At 37.8% G+C, this 25,153-nt stretch overlaps 1 protein-coding gene across 4 annotated transcripts in view; it reads right to left on the bottom strand.

The window, feature by feature from the left end:
- Nucleotides 1–22,568: 22,568 nt before the first annotated feature.
- The window catches only part of nsmfb (NMDA receptor synaptonuclear signaling and neuronal migration factor b), a 33,594-nt gene continuing 31,009 nt past the window's right edge, over nucleotides 22,569–25,153 (bottom strand). For all 4 annotated transcript variants that reach the window (XM_079872066.1, XM_079872067.1, XM_079872065.1 and 1 more), the window contains one exon: nucleotides 22,569–24,957. In XM_079872066.1, coding sequence (XP_079728192.1) covers nucleotides 24,860–24,957 — 98 coding nt within the window. In that variant the 3' untranslated portion in view covers nucleotides 22,569–24,859. The remainder of the gene's footprint in view (nucleotides 24,958–25,153) is intronic.

Raw genomic sequence — 25,153 nt, forward strand, 5'->3', positions numbered from 1 at the left:
GCTTTCGTGTCTGGTTCCCTGGCAACTTTGTCAACTGTGTGGTCCGTCTTAAGATACCCAATGCTAATCGGGCTTCTTTGTGGCGCCGCTGCTATCAAACAACTCAATGCAAATTATTTGAATAATAATGAATGGGAATCATCGTATTAAGGGATTAATCTCTTTTATGTGATGCTGGGCTATTGAATTAATAATGCAGGTGACAGGATTAAGACCGCCATGGACTACATTAAAAACAGACCTGAGAGTTTGAACCATAGACTAAAAAAAGAACTAATTAAGGGTGTGCCATATCACGATTTCTTTTTTCTTATTTGTTATCGTGGATGATTAAAATGTCTCCATGATCTGCTTTTTGAAGAAATCTCGTATAGCCTATCGTGCTACAGTGTGTGTTCTATTTGCAGTTCTGGTGTCTCCGTCCCTGTAGGCTACAACGCGACGTACATTAGCATCATCACATGTTAACTCAGAGGTCGAGTTACACTCGCGGGATACTGCAAATTACAAAAGTTCATTATTTGCATGTGCTTTAAAGCCTTGCCGGTTAAACATTTCATTTGCGTGCTGATGCCTGTTTTAACATACACCCACATGAGCGCATGCACTTAAAAGCCTGTCAAACAGCGCTTGGTTACTGGACTAAGTTATCTTTCGAGTATTGTGCTAATACTGTCAATTACACACAAGGTTTACATAAACACAATTGGTTGTCTAAGGTCTAAAGTGAAAGCAAACATTTGAGAGAAAATCGGGTGTGTGTCATATGCCTGTATATTAGATGGGCCGATCTTAAAGTGACAGTAGCTTAATAGTAAACAGGCTGCCTGCTTGTCCTTAAAGGGATAGTTCACCCAAAAATGAAAATTCTGTCCATATTTACTCACTCTAATGTTGTTCCAAACCTGTATCCAGTTTCCGTGGTGGTGTCCATGCCGGTGTTCGTGACGGTGTCCGTGCTGGTGTCCGTACCAGTGTGCGTGCCGGTGTACGTGCCTGTGTCCGGGTCCGTGCCGGTGTCCATTCCAATGTCCGTGCCAGGTGTCCGTGCCAGGTTTCCGTGCCGGTGTCCGTGCCAGGTTTTCGCGCCGGTGTCCGTGCCGTTGCCCGTGTCGGGTTTCCGTGCTGGGTTTCCGTGCTGGTGTCCGTGCCGGGTTTCTGTGCTGGTGTTCGTGCCGTTGTCCATGCTGGGTTTCCATGCCGGTTTCCGTGCCATTGTCAGTGACCGTGACGTTGCCGATGTCCGTGACGGTATCCATGCCAGTGTCCATACCGATGTCCGTGGCGGGTTTCTGTGCCGTTGCCGGTGTCAGTGCCGTTTCCGGTGTCTGTGCCGGTGTGGGGGGGACATTAGTTTGGCTGTATTGTTCTGTCTTGCAGTACCCCTAGTGTCATTAGGGTTAGGGTTAGGTTAGGGTTATTCTTATTGGTTGATTGTCTTGATTGTTCACAGGTGTTTCTTGTTAGTCATTAGTCTTGGTGTATAAATAGCCCTCATGTTTCCATCGTATCATGTCATGTAACCAAGTCAAATTCATGTTTTTGTCATTTTTATCTTCGCCACTTTGGCGTAAATGTCTGCCATTCTTTTTTATTTTATATTATGTTACCTTGTAAGGCTTTGTTTTTAAAATAGGGACATTAGTTTGGCTGTAATGCTCAGTCACTTGCAAAATAGTAAAACCAACATGAAAAAGAATCGTGATAAATTCGTGAATTGTGATTTTCCTGAAAAAAATCGTGATATGATATTTTGCCATATCACCCACCCCTAGTTTGAACAGTATTTTTCAGAGTTCTACGCAGTCTTGATTCTTATGTTTCTTTAGAAATAAAGTCACAGAATCTCTGTTCGAATGTCATATCATTGCCTCTTTTCTCGCAGACATTAATTTTATGCACTCTTCATTTTGTCTTTACTTGACCTGAAAACAAAATTGAACAATGTTACTGGTGCCTTTGGTGTTTAGACAACGGCCTGTGTTTGTTTCCAGCTGTACCAAAACACTAAACAGATGTGAATGAATAAATAAACACTGCCTTTTCTTCAGGTTTCTGTTGGTGGGCACGCAGAGCATGTCTCTTTCCCTTGTTTTATCAATCAGTGATTTATGACTAGAAAACAAATTTACAAGCAATTTACACAATTTAAATCTATTGTACTGTCACAGGGTGATTAGAATGTTAATATTAACAGTATAAGATCAGATTTGGAATATTAGAAAGTTATTTTCTGTTTTCTGGATGCCAATCCTGTGTTTATGTAACTCCCAGTGTGCCTGTTTTTTCTGCCAAGCCCATGATCATTTATGTCAGTTTCTTTTGGCTGAATCTACTATGTGACTATTACACATAATCATCCTGAACAAAGACAACATCAGATACAGAGATACATGCTGTTTCTTCTGTACAGACCACACAACAATCCCACAATGCACTGCAACAAGCTATGTGAAAGAATAAACACAATCCAAGCTTTTTAAAGCACTTTTGTAGTGGATGGAGTTGCTGCCTATGTAGATAATTTCAGACATTATTGAGGTACCATGAGAGTGAGATATAGCTCATCAGGTTTGGGAACAGAGCTTAAATCTAAATTAAGTCTCTCCAAAGATATATTGTTTACATATTTGTTCAGTCCAAAAGAGAGACATTAATAACAATCATAAATCGTTCAAAACTAGAAAATCTTATTTACAAATCTGTCACCATTTTGCCAAGAACGGTAGTGACACAATCTGTCCGTTAGATGGCAGTGTCTTGTTTGATTCACACTTACCTGCCACTTTTAAAGCAGTGACACTAAAAAGCGTTTTGGTGTGTCACTGCAGGCGTTTAGGTTTCTTCACAAATATTTATCAGTACAGCTGTTTCCAACATTGATAATAATATTTATCCTGAAGGATCATGTGACACTGAAGACTGGAGTAATGGCTGTTGAAAATTCAGCTTTGTTATTATCACAAATAAATTAGGCCAACATTATAAAATGTTAAAATAGAAAACAGTTATTTTAAATTGTAATATTTCACAACACGTTGTACTGTATTATTATTATTATTATTATTATTATTTCATCAAATAAATGCAGCCTTGGTGAGCATGAGACTTCCAAAAACATTTTAAAAATCTTACCTCAATCTTTTGAAACGAACCACACTATTTTCTTACAGTTAAAATATTTTTCCCCTCTTAACGTTTGGAAAACACCTGGTCTAGCAGATATTTTTCATCCAAAGTTACAGTAGCCTATTCATTTCAGGGAGCATCTTTGGGCTGAATGTCTTATGCCTGGCTCACACTACAGGAGTTTTAAAATCCTAACTGATTTTGAAATCTGGTTGCAGCAGACACTCTTTGCAGATTTTCTTACCTCAAATCTTAAACATGCTCATACTACAAGATTTGAAAATCGCGGCGCATCACACACTACAAAATGTTACTAAGATTATCATGCCAGAGGAAGCGCCTCACGTGATCTACGCAGCAGATCGGAAGCGGGAAAGCGGATGTAAACAAAATGGATACTGTAACACGAAAACTTGCTGTATCAATAAGATTTTTTCTCCGTTTCTCGGGAGGGGGAAATCGGGCATAAATCGGACTAAAACTCCTGTAGTGTGAGCCAGGCATAAGTCGATCATTGTTATGCTTTGTTTACTGGGTCACTTTTACCTGACAGAAAACCCATAAAGAACTGTTAACGGCTCAGTAAAACGACTAGGCTATTATTAACAATAGCAGTAACAATACACCCAACACTTTAATCATTCTGAATTGTCATCATCCTCAAGACACTTTCTATATATTAATTTGTTCTGTTATTGATAATTTATTTATTTTTAATATTAGGCCTAATATTTAGTAACAGATTTACCATTATACATTGCAAGTAGAAGGTTCAATGAATTTCACCACTTAGGCAACATGTGCAAGCACAAATCTTTCATATGGGGCTGCTCATAGTTTCCCAGAAATGTTGTAAGACCTTGAGGAACAGAAGGCAATAATCAAGCATTTTATGAGTCTTCTCCCTTCAGCACCATCAAGTCTGGCTGCTCATCATCCATGGGTTTAATGTTGTGTGTCCACCGTGGAGCAATAGCAGCCACGTCATTCGGCCCTGCTGTCTCTGACCTTCATACAACCCCCCCACCCGTCTCAGAACATTGGATCCTCTGTGGGGCTCATGCGCTTCCCACAGCCTGTTATGAGAGTCCTGATCGATTGAAACCATTCAAATGTCAGAGCTCCTCCCATAAAGAGCATAATCCAACATAACATAACACTGGTGTTCAAACAAAAGGGATTATTATTTTTAAGGCAGCACAGAGAATAGTTTGTGGGATATAAGTAATGTACACTTTACTGTCCAACTGTTAAAGGGTCTATTGTGCTTAGTTTCATGTACCGTAGTATTACTGCTTCAGGAAGGTGCAGCTAACATATTCTGAGCAGAATAAAATGAATTTATATGGCTAATGGAGTGTGAAATGTAGAACAGGAGCGTGACTAAAGGACAGGTCACAAACCACTAATATACTAGCCACATATAGTGTATGGGTCAACGGTATACTGAAAGTCACCTCTTCAGTGTATTTTTGAAAAATAGGATATAAAAATCCAGTAAGTATAATCCATTAGGCTAATAGGAAAGTGAAATAAAAAAGGACATAAATAATTTGTATCACTATGAGACATGTTTACAAGGACTATAAAGAGTGGTAAATTTCATATCATCAATCAGCTTGAGTGTTCACTGCATATTATACTGCATATTTCACACACAAAAAAGAGAATCTGACAAGCTCTAAACTGATTGGCTGCGTCTTTATGCCACACAATTCTTTTTTGTTCATTCTTGGAAACCAGGTCGAACTTAAAAGGTACTTGGTTGATACAATACGCACATAAACACATATAAAACAAACCGTGGATGGTTGCTTTACATGTCAAACATTGGCCAGAATAAGCTTCAAATGGATCAGATCTAATTCTGTAGTCAAAAGCCTGGCGAGCGAGACTAGTATAACCCAGTTTTTATTTCCATTAGGAATACATTCAGCTTTTCAATGGTCTTCTGTTCAGAAAGCATCATCCTTACTTAACAAATTGTGCAATTTGCATTCTCAAGCCCATAGGAAAAGATTAATTGGTTCACTTGAAACTGACCTCTATTTTGCTGACCACATAAAGTGGAGGTCTCGTTGTATCACTGGACCTCGTTGTATCACTGGACCTCGTTGTATCACTGGAGCGAACAGTAATTTGTTTTCAGGGAAGGGTAGGCACTTTATGTGGGTGTAAATGGGCCTGTGCATTACTGTTGTTTTCTGTAATTGAAGTGCAGAGGATTTACAGATTTACCAATAGCAGGTGTTGGGAGATAGCTCAGAGCTGGCAAACCACAGCATTATATCACAAGCTAATTTGTTATCTCTTGACCACAGGTATCTGGTCGCAAACGGGTTTGAACAAAGTGGATTAGTGCTTCGGAGTGATTTAGGGAGAAACTGTTGTTAGATCTTAAAAAAATAGATAAATACAAATAAATAAATGAATAATCCGATTGATATACACATGACTTTCCAGCAAGCATAAACGCTATACTCAAGCAATGCAACGTTGACCCGGAAAAGCCGTGAACAAGTTACGGGCAGTTATTTGTAGCCCTGTGATCAATACTAATCTAACAGTATGAGGAGAAAGAGAGCAGGAATCTGGGTCAATGATAAGGTAAATGGACAGAGATGCAGGACGGTACAGGAACTGAGCACTTACGCAAGGAAAACCTGTCAGGTCAAGAAGAAGGAGGGTTGGAGGAAGGGCGCAGAAATAGATCGGCACAGAATCATGACTCTTAGTCTGAATGCTCTTGTTTATAGGGTGAGGATGCAGCAGGCAAGGCTGGTGCTAAAATAACCATTGGCCTCCAGAGAGTGTGCTGAAGAGTGGGACGGTAATCTGTCTTAAGCCTCACGCATGGGCTGCTGATAAGACTAACATTGTTAGCCATGCTAATGACACCAAAATCTATTGAAATAATTACATAGATTTTTTATTAGTTATTACGATTATTAATAGTCAGTCTGTTTAATATCTGCTAACTGCTTATTTTTATGGTCCCCAAAAGACATTTTATTAAGCAACTTATTCTACTAACCTGAACCTGAACCCTACCCTAACAGTCTACCTGCTCTAATTAGAATTAGTTGACATGCAGTTGCAAAGTTACTTGGGCTACAGTTTGTAGAATGTCTAAAGTAGATTATCGAAATAAAGTGCAACCCAAAAACGTACAAAGTTTAAGTGAGCATTCTTTTTTTTCTTTTAAAATAAAAAAAAATAACCTTTTCTATTTTAATATATTTAAAAATGCAATTTATTGATATGACTGCAAAGCTGAATTTTCAGCAGCTACCAGTCTTCAGTGTCACATGATCCTTCAGAAATCATTCTAATATGAAGTAGTGTTACATTTTTTTCAGGATTCTTTGATGAATAGAAATTTAAACAGCATTTATTTGTTGTACAAATTTTTTTTTTTTTGTAACAATGTAAAAGTCTTTACTGACACTTTTGATTAATTTAATGCATCCTTGCTGTATTAATTCTTAATGAGTAAATGAATGAATGAATGAATGAATGAATGAATGAATGAATGAATGAATGAATGAATGAATGAATGAGTGAAGAGCAAATGAGTGAATGAGCAAATGAGGGAATGAATAAGTGAATGAGCAAACGAATGAACGAACAAACGAACGAACAAACAAATGAACAAACGAACGAATGAATGAATGAATGAATGAATGAATGAATGAATAAATAAATGCCCCAAACATTTAAATAGTAGTGTATAGTAACATTTTGCAATAGCGTTTAATTATTTAACATTACAGCATTAGGTGTCCTGAAGCTTATTTTCGCTTTAACATTTATTTATGTTATTTTATAAATATACTATTGTTTATTGATGAATCATATACATTTACACAATCTGAAATGTTAAAAAATGAATGTAGAGGTTAATATTAATGAACATTAACAAATGCAGTGAAAATATTGTTCATTTTTAGTTGATTAATGCATTCATTAATGTTAATTTTAAAAGAGAGAGCGAGAAAAAAAGAATAAGAGCGATAAAAGGGGGAGAAAATGAACACCCATCTTAAAGAATTCTCTCTCTCTTTTGATTGTGATTCATCAGTATATTAGGTAAGACAATATAAATGAATCACTAAGTAGGTCAGCTCTGATGGCTATACAAGGAAATGATGGTGCCATTTTTTTATTAACGTTTTTAATGTTTAATGTTCTGTTTTATGTATAAGTATGCATAAAGTGTTATCCCTAATGATCTGTTCTATATGCAACATCAAATTCTTAATGTTCACCATAGGGTGAATGAAAAGTTAAGTGTTTTTGATGATTTAGTTGCAGCAGTTTTACACAGTTTTACACTTTCCCATAATATATATTGGTAACACTATATTTTACAGTGTCTCTATTACACATCTTACATGTAAACCAAACCCTAACCCTAAACTATATACAGAAGAATTACTCAGAACATGTTTTAATAATTACACTGTAACAAAGGCACCTTCAAATAAAGTGTAACCTATTGTTATAATATTTCTATTTAGTTTTTTAATGGACAACAGGAAATGGAAACTAATAGGGAATATAATAAAGAATAACAGCCCCATGGAGAATGCTGTACTTCTATACTGTGTGTCTGTGAGTGATTTTGTTGCTTCGAGGTGAGTAAAAAGTAAGCAAGGTGGGAGGATGGATAATGAAAATAGAAGGGAGTGGTGTAAATGACAAAAGCGATGATGAAGAAACTCAACCTCAGGGCAGAAGATGATGATCAGAGGAGAAGGGTGAGATGAAGTTAAAGATGGCCGAGGGAGTGAATGTGAGAAGATGAGAACGATGCAAAGAGGATAAATTAAAGACAAGACAGAGGTGACGTGAGCTATAGGTTTGGAGAGAGGGAGATGGAATTAAGTGGCCCTATTTGCTGTGTGTGTGTGTTTGTAGATAAATGAGCTGTGGAGCAGAAAAGATATTAGAGCCTTTCATCATCCAGGAGATTTAAGCATAAAACATAAGTAAAAACAGAAAAAGAGGCCAACAGAAACAAAGACAGGGAATATTATGGACGGAAGTGTCTGCCTCAAAAAAAAAAAAAAAAAAAAAAAGGGGTATTGTGACTTTATGCCATAGAATTTTAATGTAATGTCACGTTACAATTGTGAATTTCTTTCTCATTCTTTATGTCATAATTGTGATTTTTTTTCCAGCTTTATGTTCATGTAATTTTGTCAACATCTCATGGTTTTTCACCACTGCAATTTTTTCATTCTCAAAATGTGAATTAATTTATTTCTCACAATTTTGACTTTATTTATTATGTTGAGGTTTATCTCACATTTTTTTACTCAGAGACACAGGTTCATACATAAAAAATACTGAGCAAGATCAAAACAGACAGAAAGACATCTTGAAAGGTCAAGATGGAGTATATCAGCAGACACATAACCATATAGAATGTAAGAGCTCCAATAAACAGCTTCAGTGAACAATGTAACAATGTCGTCAGAAAGTAACTCTGAAATCGATGAGGGAATTACCCAGAGTTCCATTAAAAACTTCAAATGAAATGTCTAAAATAAAATACCAGCTGCCTGCCACCAAAACCTCACAGTTCTCCAAAGAATGAAACAATGTGTCACCACCCAAATGACTCATGAAGCTCAGTCAGCCAGTAAAGTGCAGACATCCTTTTCATAATGTCTTTATGATACTGTGCTGTGACCTTTCGGCAGAAAACCAGGAGAGTATTTGTCCTGGGGTACCATTACCCTTAACTTTAAAATAACTGTCGTGTTTTATTAGCATCCCTATATGAAGAAGAAAACTACAGACATGCAGGACCGTATACATTTTATGACAGCACCAAACATCTATTTTTGTTCCTATCTGCTAATTAAAGCACCATGTTTGACAGTCCAACTCGTTGCAGTCACTTGTGGCAAGACATGAAATCTGCTAGGACAGATGTGAGCACGCACTGTGTCTTCTCTCGCCTGATGCCTTCGCCCATGAGGATTCAACCATCAAAACCATAAATTAGGCCATCTATTACACCACAACCCATTTAATGTAAGTGCCAGTCCAAAGCAGTAGGCCAATGACAGTTTACCCTTCATGATACTATGAGAAAGAATTGGTGCCGGACAGCTTTGATGGATTAAGATGGATCCTCTTCTAATTGCCTATAAGTCTTATCAACACCACAGAGGTCTAATGCACAGATTATGGAAAAAACTGTTGATAAGAAATTAGAGAAAGAGAGAGAGATTGAGAGAATAGGCCTACCTTTTGAGAAAGGGCACATTGTCTGTGAATATTGGACTTGTATTCTTACAGACAGGCACAGACTTTCACCCTTTTTGACAGGTCATGTCTGGGTCCAGAACTCCAAGCCTCTCTCATCCTGACATTCAGAGGAAAGCCTGCCACTAGCAATCACAACTATGACTAAGACGGCAACACTTTCAGGCACAAAGGCAAATGTAATGGACATGCCGAAAAGTGTTTTTTTCCTGCACTACCTGAATCTCTCAGGAGTGATTTTGAATTGTATAGCAATATATATTGAATGTACATTGAATTCTTTGGGGTTGGTAAGATTTTTTTATGTTTTTAAAAAAGCCTTTTATGCTCACCAAAGGCACCATTTATTTGATAAAAAACATAAAAACAATAATATTGTGAAATATTATTACAATTTAAATTTATTCATATTAAAATTAATATATGTAATATTAAAATGTAGTTTATTATTGTTATTTATGATGTCAAAGCTGAATTTTCAGCATCATTACTCCAGTCTTCAGTGTCATGTGATCGTTCAGAAACCATTCTAATATGCTCAAGAAACATTTCTTATAATTAGCAATGTTGAAAACGGATGTGCTGCTTTTTGTTTTGTATTTTTGTGATTTAAAAATTTGATAAATGCTATAACACTTTTGTAACATTATAATGACTGATTTAATGCATCCTTGCTAAATAGAAGTAATTTATTACAGAAAAATACTTTTTGAACTGAACCCAAACTTTTGAGCCCAAACCCCTCTAGAAAACATATTCTTACTTCCAAATACACAGATAAAAACTGAATAAAAAAAAGTAAGAAAAGGTTTCATGTATACACTTTCCATTTTAGCATAAGAAAGTTAATAAGGCCAAACAACAGTGTAAGTGGCAAAATATTTGTATAATTTGCTAATTATATGAATAAGACAATTTTGTCTTCCTGAGCAATAAAGCTTTATTGGAACATTTCCAAAATAAACTAAGTAATAGATATTCAGCCTTTACCAAAAGCTGCCTCACACTCTTTTAAATGATGAGAGTTTAAGTAAACTTTCATCTTTGGACAGTCAGCTACTCACATAACAGCCACTCTCAGCAGTAAAACTGCAAATAAACACTCTCAGCAGTTGCTAGCACTCTGTCAGGGTAATTCACACTCGCTCTCGGCCTAATGTGGAGAGACATGGCATGCTGAGACAAGAGAAGGAGCACGAAGAGCAAGAAGAAACCTGAATGTTGTGCTACACAACGTCGGTCAGGACATGACGTCTCTGCTGGTCGAGCCTAGCGTTAAAGTGCTCTCGGCCAGGCAGATACACGTGCATTAGCACGGGGCCATGGGAAAAAACGTGTAACTCAACTTGCTGAACAACCGGGTTGAAAACAAATACATGCGCTGCAGGAACACAAAATAGCACAGGCAGTGTTATTTAGCTCAAATATCACTTATGTAACCGATGCCACAGGTGTGTTTCTATTCAGCAGCTCTCATCCATTAATGACTCACTCCTACAGTATATTCGCCGTCAACATGTGTTTTCACCTCTAGTGAGCAGCAGGCCTTGAAAACACATTTTTGGTTAGTGAGCATGTTAATTAATAATGCTGATTTTGTATTCATGTAATGCACAACAGTTTGACAAAGTGCCCTTTGCTAACAAAAAGTCCTGTTGTGGACTTTGGTAGACCTACATACATTTGAAATGGAGAAACCCTTTGATGTTGAGACGCTGTTCACAGATAAATGAGAAGACAGCCTCTCAAAATTATGAGCCATTACTGCAGTCTGATTAGGAAAATTAGGCCAATCAGTAGCATGATAGCATCAGCTGGTGCCAAAAAAGAAGTGCATCATGGATAAACGAGCGGAGGGGGGGGGGGGGGGGGGGGGGAGTCAGTCAGAAGTCTGAATCTTTTTCTGAATAACATCGAGAACTAAGTTGATAACTGAACCCCTTGCTGTGTAATCCAAATTAGTCAAACAAAACACAACTGTCTATACAGACATCTGAAATGGTGTTTGGGATAAAACACTGAAGTTAAAACTGTGACTATTTTGAAATACCACGTATAAAATGTCTATACAACCTGACAAATATCACTGACACAGATATCCTGTCTCAGTAACAGCCTGAAGCTCTTGAGTAAACAGCATAAAAGAATCTGACAGCAGCCTACACGTGATTGTCACTCAAAGAATGTGGTGTGAGTTTGGGGCCTGTGGGGAAACAATCTGGAAACGTCACTATTTTTGCAATTTCATTTGGTGCTGGTAGCCAAATAGCATGAAATCAAAATGGACAATTCTTGTTTTTTATGGAATATTGAAGTATTTGTGATAAATTATGTATCTGTGCACATCATTAGTTTTTAAAAATTCATGTGCCCTCATAATCTTTGATCTAAATAACTTCCCCTCCCACTTGGAGCGACATCTCATCTCTTCTCTGATGAAGGTTTTTTTTTCTTTTTTTTAAAAAAAAGTGAACAGTTGGATCAACTTAAAAAAATTACTTCAATTGGTAACACCTAAAGAAATTAAGTTTACTCAACTTAAATTATCACGTTTTTCATGATAAAACATGATAATTTAAGTTGAGAAAACTTAATTTCTTTAGGTGTTACCAATTGAAGTAATTTTTTTAAGTTGATCCAACTATTCACTTTTTACAGTGAGGATAACCTGTCGCTCACATGAGGTCAATAGCAAACCACAACCATACAACAATCCAATCAATTCCCAATGGACAAAATCAAGTCCTGCCCTACATTTTTGTTTGTTCTACTCGGATATATTTCAAAATATGGAAGAAAAGAATTCATTTTCATGCAGACTTTAAGAAAGACTACAATGATGCCCCATTTCACAAGTTCACTTGATCATATAAACATAGATCAATAGGTTTGACATGCAGTCCAAGGATAAAGTTTGTTCTTAAATTGACAACGAGCCCCATAGTGCGATGAATTTAGGCCTAAGGTGGAGAAGCGGAAAAGGAGGGATGCTTGAGCGACGTCATCGGAAAAAGGAAAGCTGAGAATGTGATTAGATGAACAAGCCCCTTCCAACTTGTGTCTTGAATTTCATATAATGCTATTGCAAGTGCATTACTGTCAGTGTGTTGGTACGAGCTGGAACTGAGGTATGAGAAAACTTTTCCTTTTCTTTTTTTGGTAATCAATTTGTATATAATCCATAGACTGGCATATTTAATCTGATGTGAATGAAAACAAGGTGCAATCATTTTTTCAACTTTGGCATACCATGGTGACTGGTGTCAACTGAGTAAGAAAAATAAACATGGAATTAAATCTCAGTAAACTAGATTGGTTAACTCAACTATAAACTATAAACTGTAAATGTATGTGTTACACCCGCTGAACCTACAGTACTGTATCCACTTGCACCTTCACTAGATTCCTATCCTCTGAATTTTGAACTGCTGCGTTCTTGGACTTCATTCCCCAGAATCCTCTGTACAGGCTCATTATGGGCTCAAGCTGTTTGTCATTGTCTTTGGACTAAATACTTATTGTGAAGTATTGTTTTGCTGTTGTCACAATTCTGAGCCTGTTACTCTTTTGTTGGACTGCCTGCCTTGGACTATTGTTGTGCTTTGGATTATGTTTGCTGGTTATCCCATCACTGACCACTGCCTCTGAACTACAAGCTGTTTATTGTCTCTGGCCTTTCGGATTTGCTGTCTTAGATTCCCTGCTGACAATCTCTGCCAGTGTGTCTATTGCATTGTCTTTGCTTGTTTCAATAAACGCTGCTCATGGATCGAGAACCTACCGATTCAGACCCTGCATTGCATGAGTGCTAGTCTTCAAAATCAATGATTCTTGTAAGTGAAGCTGAATGACATTTGACTGCACCTGTTGTAGCCCTAGAGGATTAAAGTATACCAGTTGAGAGGAGACAGCATGCATATGTTCAGAGTCGTCTTGCTGCTTTTTTGGTTCTTTTTGGTCAATTCATTTATTTTCTTTCAGGACATTTGGCTTTTCTTTTCGCACCCTTTACGCTCCAACACTCTCATCTTCTGGTCATCCTCTTCAAGCAACACAGTAGTGGCATTCCTGACTGAATCAGTTGAGTGAATGATTCAATGAATCACTTATAAAGAATGTCACTTATTTAATTCCTGAATTAATCAGTGTTGCTTTTCTGAAATGACACAGCCTTGAAGATATATGCAGCCGACGAATGCCACCTCCAGAGGGTGCAGCCTAGAAATGAGACCCCGTTAAGGACTCACTTATACTGTCTTGTTTCTTTACTGAACGATTCAGTGTTTCTAAATGAATTGGTTACTTGATTTAAAGACTCACTCATAAAGACACCAACTAGTGTAACAATGTAACCTGCATAAATAGTCACTGTAAAACCCCACAACTAGACTGACCTCCTGTCTAGATCGCACAAACGGAGTGAAAAAATGATAAATATCAGTAGCAACCCTTGGAATGCTACTTAAGCCAATTTAGCTTAACTGTTCTTTTTCCACTGTCAAAAAGTCTAAGTTGTAAGTAAAACAAAGATTATTATTGGAGTATGTTTTACAAGAAAATAATATTCCAGTCTTTTTACTTTAAGGCGAGACACTACAGGTGAATAGGGTAAAATTTTTAACTTACAGATATCACCATGAAACTTTAACAGTTGATTACTCACATGAATAGGAGAAAAAAATGTATTGCAAGTTCTCTGTAATTTTATGTTTAAATATGCTAATCAGGCTATATCTAATTAAATATGCGCTAATTTGCATATATTTTGAAGTGACAAATCTGACCATTGAAAAAAACAAGGTTCAAAATAATTTTTGCATTTTGTTGATGTATTCAATGAAAAGACATTACCAGAGGGAATATCTCCTTTTGTTACCCTGTAAATCAGACAATACTGCCAATAGCCTTAAAAAATTGATTTCCGCCCTATTTTTAGGCATAAAATGTCATATAAATCAGGCCAAGAATGATATATCAACAAATCCCTCTGGACAAACGTTCACAATATAGTTAGGAATACGACTGTAAAGTTTGGTGTATGTAGGTGTTACAGAAGTGAAAAATCGTCACTAGGAGTGTGAGAAAAAACTCATTTTGAGAAAATGGCCTTTAAAGATTTTTATGGCAAAATTCCACCAATTTCTATTGAAAGCCATGAATTACAGACAAAATATGCTTTAGGTCCAAGTAGAATCCATGTATCACACTGTATAACATCCAAAACTCATTATTGCTTCATCCATCACTGATCATAACATCCAAAACAACACATCAAAACAACACATCAACAGTCCATCACACAGGTGTGACAAAAACTAAATATATCACACTCACAGTAGACGTCACAGCAACATCACGTGCCGCTTCTGAAGATGACTGCAGAGTCAGCAGTCGAAACTGTCAAGGTATGACAACAAACTTTAAGCCTGTCGTATAAGAAAGAATCACTAATAAATACAAATAGGCTAAATGAACTTGTTTGGATTAACACATTCAACTGAAGACCATTACATCACAAACTTCAAACTGACAGAACACAACCTTTACACCTAGTTCCCCCAAGTTAATTTACGGTCTACATATCCATGCCACCACCATATGTAAGGCCCTCCTCCATCTCCTGCTGGTGTCTTTTCACTTTTTTGGCTGTGCTTACACTTTTACGGCTCCGTTTTGCACTAGCGGAATGGACACTATTGGCTTTTGAAATCCTAACCATGTCGTCATCCTTCATTGCACTGACAGTTACGACTGTGCTCTGAAGCCACAATTTCTCCATCACAGCCAGCATGGCAGAGGCACCCTCATTAAACATAGAAATAGCCATACTGGCAGCAGCCTCAACTCTGCTTTTCCCCACAAAGACTGTTTTTGGACATAGGGCCCATATGACCGAGTTGAGGCATTCGTAACAATTTCATGTCCAGCGTATGGGTTGAGCGCAACCACCTCCTTGAATGCTGCACTCTCCCCATCTGACAGCATCTCTGTGTAGCGCAGCTGATGCTGAGACACAGACCTGGCCCACATCCTCTTGGCTGCCTCCTGCTCCATGGCCTAACTTGACCCTGATAATTTTTTTGCACAGTCTACATGACTTCTCCTTCCAGCTTTCAAATTCCTCCCGCGTAATCTTACCACCTCGCCTAGCACACTCTCTCAGGGTACGAGCATGGCAGTAGGAGGATAGCACCTCAAAGTCCACTACCAGCCCAGTGAGGATGTCGATGCACACACCAATGCCGTAGTGGGATGTGAAGCCTCTCTTCTGCCAGGTGCCATCAAAATACACCCTGATATTTATTATGGCATCCTCATCCTCCCTTACTATCTCAGCCACATCAGGGTCAATATCTGCGTATGCCTGCCTGATCTGATCCCTGGTTCTCTGCAGTGACTCCAAGCCTCTCTCAATTCCAGTGACTGAAATTAAATTTATAGCTTATTGCTAAATGTTCATCCATATTATAAAACACAATTAGATGGAGGCCATAATCTATAATGCCACAAATGTTACAGAGAGAGAGAGAGAGAGAGAGAGAGAGAGAGAGAGAGAGAGAGAGAGAGAGAGAGAGAGAGAGAGAGAGAGAGAGAGAGAGAGAGAGAGAGAGAGAGAGAGAGAGAGAGAGGGGCTAGATGTAAGACAAGAGATGGAACGTTTCCCATTACTGCAAAAATACGTTTTTCCATTCTGGGGGAAAAGTATCTTCACTAAGAGATTTACACCTTGGAAAAATAGCCAAGAACTCATTTCTGACATGCAATAATCATAATACAAACATGCATAACATACGAACACAAATTCAAACATTTAACACCTCATAGCACTTATGTCTCTTTCCCTCTTAGCAAAAAGGTACTTTCTGGCTAGCACTAGGCTGGGCACTCTAGTGATGATGTCATTCACCTAGTTCATCATCACATACACCATACATATTTTTTAAAGTAGGCCTACAATAAAAGAGTTGGAGCAGCAATAAGCCAAGATTGTTCTCAAACTATTCATGATACAGTATCATCAGTTTTGTTCAGTGTTACATCATGGTTCACATGGCCATAAAATTTGACACAAAATATTTTATAACAACAATACATGGAAAATCACAGTGGTGCTTTTCTATCTACACACCAGCCTCCACAATCACTCGTAGCATCATTATTATCACTCAGCGAAGCAGACCGGGGTGGAGCATTCCCAAGTTTCACATAATCATGATGGATGCACAGGGGCAATGCACCCGATAGCTCCCTTCTCCCATCAGCACACATTCCCTTAATCACTTCAGACACCAAGATGCTCAAGCCAGTCACGCCTAATAACCCAACTAGAAATAGATGATGCAATGGTGCTGCTCTCTCTTCTGTGAGTGAGTGTCAAGCAGTAATTGCTGTATGAGGTAGGAAAAGTCATGAAGCTTTTCCTCAGCTTGGGTTCGATCACCTTCTTATGGCAGCAGCCGTTAACGCTATAGGTCACAGTCCACTGCACTGCAGCATGTCAGTGCCATAACCCTCCTTGTCTACACTCCACTCCTCTGCATGCATCTGCAGCTATCTATGCCTGGATTATCTTTATGGTTTAAATCTTGAGTCAATCCAATTAACCTTCAGAAGCTGCATGCAGGCAGACTTTCAGTTAAACCTTTTGTTAGCGTACAGGCATTCAGACAAGGAAAGGTTAATCTAAGCCTCAGGACTGAACCTGCCAAAATCAGAGCTTGAAATGGATAGATGATAGTCTGCAAGAGTTGATAGCAAGAAAAATAAAAATATCAGCGTTTCATTAATCGCAAGTCCACTCTTGTCGCTGACTCATTTTCTTTAAGGATTATCTTTGCCCTTCACTTCAAAGTTTGTACAGAACGGTATTTTTAAACATTTATCCTGACCATTACAGAGATATTATCTCTCAAATTCTTTTTTGGCTCTCAGAGACACCAAGGCCATTTAGCTTTGGAAATAGCTTGGAAAACATAACATTGCTTTTTTTTTTTTTTTTTAATGCTATTATGGTGACATGTTGTATCAGACATCCATGTTTGTAGTTTTTTTGTAGCTTTGTTTCTAGTGGGAGGAGTTGATCATTGGGGTTTTTCCACTATAAAGACACTTGTAACCCTTTACAGCTGTTTGATTCCCTGACGAAGGCCAGTGTGCTGAAACGCGTTGGAGTCATTTTAAAAGTCTTTTTTGACTATGCCATAAAATAAAGGCATTTTTAATATTCCAGGAGAGTGCCTTGGAGTTTTTCTTTTGTTTAAAATAACATTGCTTCAGGTTGGATCAAGTATGAGGATGGCACTTTATGACTTTTCCTAATCTTTATTATTCCTAAAATCTAGTATTTATGATTATTTATGTATTGAATTATTCATTATATTAAACATAAATAATTATTGTGAGTATTATTTAAATTTTTAACAATGTAAATGTTACATTATGTATGTATATGTAATACATTCAATTAATCATGCATTTGTAAATAATTAAAACAATTCTGAATGGTGAAGACAACAGAGGTAGGCTACACCTGCCATTTTATTGTGTTTTTCTAGAATCTATTTTTCCTATGTCAAATTTACCCAAACAGAAACAATGTAACTCAAATAAGTAATCAGATTTCCTGTAAAGTGCTTGCCTACTTTGTGGTAAAACACAAGGGTGCAGCTTCAATATCTGCCTATAGCATTTTAGCCTGGCGCCGCCCTCATGCGTACTTCCGCTCAATTTTATTTCCCTTCAGTATACTGTACCAGAGAATGTCTAATAGGAAGAGAACTGGCACTCTCTGGTTACTTACAGTTTCTGGACTGGCTGCAGTAACACGTCTCTGTCCATGCGGGGGCGCTCGCAGGCGAGTGCAGAATGAATGGAGGTCTATGACGCTATACCCATCAAAATCCACTTTTCTCAGGATATAATTTTTTGTCTAGTAATTTGAATGTTGTATTCGAAAGGAGATGCAAAGAAATTACACATTGCTGGGTGTTAGATTTTTTAGAGTCACTTATTTGCTTTAAAAAGTCTTTTAAAATGTCAATGACGTCATACACATCGTACGACCAGAGATACTGCTTTACGGCAATCCTTCAGTCGCTTTGGTGCTTTCGCGCTCTGCACTTTCTTTTCTGTCAAGGCATCGACAACACAGCTGACACAGGTAAATACACGTGCTAGAAGAGTTTTTGTTTTGTTTGTTTCTGGTCCCACTTCGGATGCCACGGTGCCATCAAGCGGTATCTCTGGTCGTAATCAGTCCTTCACTGACCAATCAGCATTCATTAGCAGAATGCTAGCATGTTATTGGCAACAACAACTCAACCTGTAAGAAATCGAAAGGACATAAGCACTCGTTTATTCAATTTTCGACCTATAACCCATGTTGAACTTGCAAAACCTACAATAAAATCTGAGATTTCTTAACGGCAATTGGGTGAAAGAGACAAATTTAGCCGTCTAGCCCCATAGACTCCCATTCAGTCTGCACTCGCCCGTGATCACCCCCAGTGGAATTCTAATGGAACTGCAACCAAGATCGATACAATGGGGCTAATAAGAAGTGCCAAGGCTCTCCGTAGACGGGCTCTGGTACTACGTCTGGGATTGTGGTGTATTCTTTGGTTTTCTCCGATCATTTTTTTGGCGGTCCAATCAGCGAACAGAGGGAGTGGCTGAGAACGATGACGTTGAGGTCGTGCGCTAGTTTGAGTTGTAGGGTTACGTCACGACCAAAGGTTAGCGATTGGTTATGGCAGATCCAGAGTGACTCTGGGCAGATCCAATAGTTTTAAACTTCAACAGAGTACCCGCCTACAAGGAAGTTAACGCTTGTCAATGGAGAGAGGCCAGACTCTCTGTACAAATGAAATGTACGAGAGTCTGGTAGAACCAGGCTAATAGCATTTTGATTAGGCCAGAGGAACTTATAATAATTTGAATGGAAAATAATAGGTTCATTTCATAATTACTCTCCGAGTCGATCAGAAAATGAGGGTTGATTATTATTGACGTCACCTGCATTTTACTTGCTTTACTTGACATTACAAAATATGCAATGGCACATTGCCATGCAATATCAGACATCTTTAAATTCTACACTTTTCAGACTTCTTTTCCATCATGATCAATAACTTCACGAAAACAGTGGGTGGTTAGCAGATATGATGCATTACAGATTCCTGGTAGGTGTTTAGGCTTTACACTGTTTTTGTGTGTAACATTAGACAGACACTAAGTGGTATTATGTCCTTGATATGTGGGGCCAATGCCAGTAAGTCTGAGAGAGCACATTTAGTTTCTCTCTGACAGCCTGCACAGTGTTTGTGTTGGTCAGAGATAGATTACTCCTCTCTGTTCTTTCTCCATCAAAATGCTTAACCGGCAAAAACGGTGATCATTCTCTCTCTCTCTCTCTCTCCCTTTCTTTTTGTAAGGCCATTGTTTTTTACATGTTGTTGATAATGTTTTTAATTACATTTCTATGTTTATATTTTCGAATTGAATTACATAAAGCTTTTGTGGTGCTGATGAGCTTGTCTGACTCATTTTTAATGAACCAAAAATCTCTCGAGAACTCCAGCACCAATTAAACAGTGCAATCTGTTAGCATGTCAAGAGATTGGTCAGAGTGGCCTATACGCTGAACTTCGGGTCACTATTGGAAACAAGAAAATGAAAAAGAAAAAAAAGAGTGAAAGAGAAAAAGAAAGAGACAGAGGGAGGTCATTCTAGATTAGTTCATGCTGTCCAGCGGTTTGTCCTGTATCTAAGCACATGGCAACCTTTCCCGGCGGCTTTGTGTCAGGCTTTCTGTTCTGAACCACAGGGAATCTCACCACAGTTGTTTTTCTATTACCCACACTCTTACACCAGAGCTTTTTGCTGACGAGAAAAGAACCACGATCCCCCTGGACTACTCAGTGCCAGCCCAGGCTGCTAACAATCGGGGTGTTGTGTTTGATTGTGTAAGCAAGTGCGTACGGGTCTATCCATCCATTCTCCAATCCGCTCATATAGGGTGGCGGGATGTGTGAATGGGGATGGTGTATAAACAGCATTTGGAGATTATCATAGCTAGACTGAGAAATCAATGGCAAATCTAAGCAAATGTCACCCATTTTTTTCTATCTGGTTTTCTTCTGGATATGGCTGGTCACTTGTGTTTATTTAGAAAGATAAATCGGGTTTGAGGTGATGAAAGGTTTTTTCTCCATTTCGGTTTGGGTTTCTTTCTGTCACCTTTGGCTGGCTTAGCTGGGGTTTAAAAGACTTAATATTTAGTAATGTTACTGATTAACTTGAACTGAACTGAGCTGGATGATGACACTTGTCTTTTGCAGAGCTGCTTAATAGCTGAATCGAATTTCTTTCATAATGGATTAATTTTGCTTCAGTTATTGAACTGAATTGAATCAACAATGAACTGAATTGAGTTGAATAAATGACACGATTTCCTTAGAACTACTTGTGGTTTAATTGAACTCTTTTTACAATAATGAACTTGAAAACACAGCTATCGAACTGAACTGAATCAACACTTAACTGATTTGAGCCGAATCACTGATTCTGTTATTTCTCTGTTTATTTTTGTGAAGCTGCAATGAAGCAATCTGTATTGTATAAAGCACTATATAAGAAGGTAACTTGAATTGATGAAAGAAGACTCGAGACAAAATTCCACTTAAAACTGGGCACATTTTACTGTCAAACAGATTAAGAAACATTTCCAGTGTTCACTGCTGTGAAGAGGTTGTACAAGGCAAAACAAAGAGTTTTAGAGCAAACTACCTTCCTGAATACAACGTCTCATGTTAAACACTGTGAACACTGAGCTAAAGAGATAGAAACTATGAGCTTAAGCTCGGTCATTTAAAGTAGCAAAATGACAAGATGAGCTAGTTTGCTTAAGAAATATTGACCATTTATCTGAACTAAACACTATTATATAATATGCTGTATTTGGCAATGTAGCCAGACTAAGAAAACCATACATGTTTACTTTCAGCACTCCTCAAATACTTTTAGATATTGTAATACAGGCTATATTAAAAGTATTATCATTGCTACTGACAATGCTTTAAAGTGATTAGTTTCACCAATAAGGCCTTGCAGAAAATAAGAGACATTGTAAGACTACCCCCCCAAAAAAAAAAAAAAAAAAAAAAAAAAAAAAAAAAACAGTATTTCTCTTAAAATACCCCATGAGCCAAAGAATCTGACGATGCAATCATGATGTTGTCAGTCATTCAGCATTTAATCTAATCAACTACTCCATATCAGCAAGACAATAGACACAGGACAAGAAGAATATAAACTAAAGTATTCTGCTTTTAAGAGCTGAAAAAAAGTTACATTTGAAGCAGTGTAACAGTCCAGACATTTAAAAAAAGAAATTGATGTAAAATTCAGTTACACTTTATTTTAAGGTGCCCTTGTTACAGTGTAATTATACAATTAAGTACTGAGTAATATTAATAAACAATATGTGCTTACTATATAATTATGGATTGGGTTTAGGGTTAGTTGCATGTAACTATGCATCATTTACTGTTGTTAGTAACTACATGTAAACTGTAACTGGACACTGTAAAATTAAGTGTTATCTAATATTCTTCATTTATTAGGTCAAAATCAGGCTCTTGGAGGCATTTTCTCTTCCCCAAGCGGGTAGCACATCAAATCCACACCAGAACAATTTGAACAAATTATCTTTAAATCTCAACATATCAAGCTTACAGGCTTTGCTCCACAAAGTCCAAAGGGAACTAACAATAATATTGTGTTTTCTTAAAACATAATGTATCTTAGTGCCTCATGGAGTTTAATGTTTACCAATTACGATATTAATGTTTCAATTAGCATCACAACCAACCATTTCGTTTAATTGCTTTATACGTCGGAATCATGAATAATTTGTACAGTTAGAGGAAAACTGCCTGAGGCCTTCGAATATTATTGCCCAGAGCTCAATAACACCCTATATGTCTTTCTCCAGTATGTTGCAAAGCAAGTGGCTGTGGTAAAAATTTTAACGGATGCCGTTAGAAACATAAATAGCATCCAAAATATATTTAGACAACAGTGTCCTAGAAGCAGCATAGTCTGTCCTAGAAACAATACAGTCATGTTACAATGTCTATTGCTGGGGGGGGGGGGGGGGGGGATGCGCAACGGTGGATTTATTTGGAATGAGACACATGCATGTTTTAAAATGTGTTCTTCCACCAAACTCTCCTTTCAATTCCTAAATCCCACCTAACGTGGGATCAACACAAAGCCATATGGCAAACACTTATTGCAAGAGTAAGGAGGTCTTCACACACCACCTTTCAAAAATCCAAATGGCTCCATGATCCTCAGAGCTCTTGCGGATACCTTGCGGTTCTCATGTGCCATTGGCTCAATCAGTGTCAACACACAAGAAATCAAATGCTATGTTCTATTACACCCACAGATCATATATATATTATAGCATACAATGACTTTGGTAGAAACAGTACAGGGAGGATTACATGAGTTTAAATGAGCTTGGAAACCAAAAATCAAAGCCATCAAGACATGCATTTATCTAAACATATCCTCTGTAAAGAAGCGGTTGGGCTGTTTCGATTTGATCTAATCCAAACACACTCCGTTCCCCCGACGGCCCTACAGATACACAGATTTTGTGCTTTATTTGATTTTCGGGGCGTCTGCACAAGTGGTCAGAGATGAAAAGAGATGTGATAGATCAACAAGGAAAAACAGATACACATCCTTGACATCTCAGTGCTTTAAAGCTAAAACTCACTCACAAACACAGACATAGATAAACGTGTAATTCTGCACATATACCCTCCACGGCTTTATGCTCTAAATATAGTGATACCAGGGATGCTTTTTCTGCTGGCTTCCATTGGATATTGCAATGCGTTCTCATCTTCACATTATTACACCAGTAAGACTAACCACATTGCAGTTTTTCTATCTGCCAGCTTTCGATGAAATGCTTTGGACTGTCAATTGCAACAGCTGCTGCTGTTTTGCACTTGAACATCCACTCGTGATGATTGAAGATTACAACTATCTACCAATTTATCTGTTTGGTGCATCCAAAACACACCCACGCACCAACTACGGCGATTAGAGAACATTTTTCTCCACAGAGAACCACTTTAAAGGCTAAATGTACTATCTTGTATACTATGAAAAAAATGTAACATTCAGAACCACTTACTATTGAAAAGAGAAATACTGCAGATACAATTGCACTTTGACTTATCAGAAATAAGTTATCGTTCACCTACAAAGAAAACACCACATAACAGAGTGTGACATCACGTCAAATACATACCGACGATTATGACAAACAAAGAGACAGAGAAATACACAAATATGACACAATTCAAGCGTAAACTCGCTAAGTGTCTAACGTTGTCTATAGGTTCAAATTGAATACATTTTAAAATCTTATTCAAAGGTTTCTTAAGATGCTAGAAAATTTTGAAAAAACGTTGAAGCTAAAAGACAAAATCTGCCGATCTAAAATGAGCTGCTTCTACACATGCCTTAATGTTACACATACAGTGTGTAATTTTATGGAATTTTAGACGATAAATCTGTAAGTCTATAGAAATCTAAAATGTCTAAACACACAAAGCCCCTGATACAGATTTCAAGTGTTATTTCAACCCCACTCATGTAGCTCAATCCTTTGGACTGAACAACTTCATATTGAATTAAAGTTTCTCTTTTGTCTCTTCTCTCTATCTAAAGATGGTACAGTACAGAGGGAGGTCAGTTAAACGAATGAAACCTGAGTAATATTCCCTCGTGAATCTTAAACAAAACAAAAAACACACCATACTTTAACAACTAAAACAGTGCAATATTATGCTGAAAGATAAAGTACAGTAGTCATTTTAAGTTAGAGTGAATATGTACATACAACAGTAATGTAGTTCCAGTTTCTCCTGCACCTGTAGATAGTGAATAACATTAGAACCTCTAGAACTGTTTAGTAAATGGCCTTGTTTCATTGTCCCTGCTAGTTCACCACAAAAACAGCTACTCAAAAATACTAAAAAAACAAATCTGTTCTTATTTTTCCGTGTTATCACAGCTTTCTCAATTCTCAAAGAAAATAAACATTATTTTCTAGACCTCACACAGGCTAAAAGGTAAGACCTGCTGATATCTAGCGAATGTTTCTCTGTCAGGCTGAAAGCTCAAATAGATGGGGTGAACACACAGCACCTACAGTAACAGTAATGGCTGCTTCCCCTCTTGTTACATCCGAGGGCAGAGAATTCAAACATCTTCTCAATGTCATCCATCCTCATCCTCAACCTCATCTTCCTCCTCCACCTCAGGGCTTTTCCGCCCAGGCTCTCTCTCTCGGGAGGGAACGTTGCCGCGTGGGCTCTAAAGTAAGCTACCTGCCTCTTGGGCTGTTTAAACCAACGACACAATGTCACAGAAGGTCATCATAGTCGAGAAGTTTGGAGTGCTGGCGGCTCTTCCACAAGCGGTAGAGGCGGAAGTCGAAGTACATTTCGATCATCTCCTTACCTAAGAGTGGAGAGAGCACAACGTTTTTAGCTCTCCTTAAAATATCAGACCATCAAATCACAGAGAGCACGTCACACATCTATCGTACCATCCGCTGTGTAAAATAGATCTACATTAGGAAGCCTTTATAGGCATTTGTGGGTGTTTTAAATACTGTTCTCTATTTAAAACAGTGGTAATTATCCTCAACAGTGCA

The sequence above is a fragment of the Squalius cephalus genome, assembly GCF_949319135.1.
Source record: "Squalius cephalus genome assembly, chromosome: 5".
In the NCBI taxonomy this organism is placed as follows: domain Eukaryota; kingdom Metazoa; phylum Chordata; class Actinopteri; order Cypriniformes; family Leuciscidae; genus Squalius; species Squalius cephalus.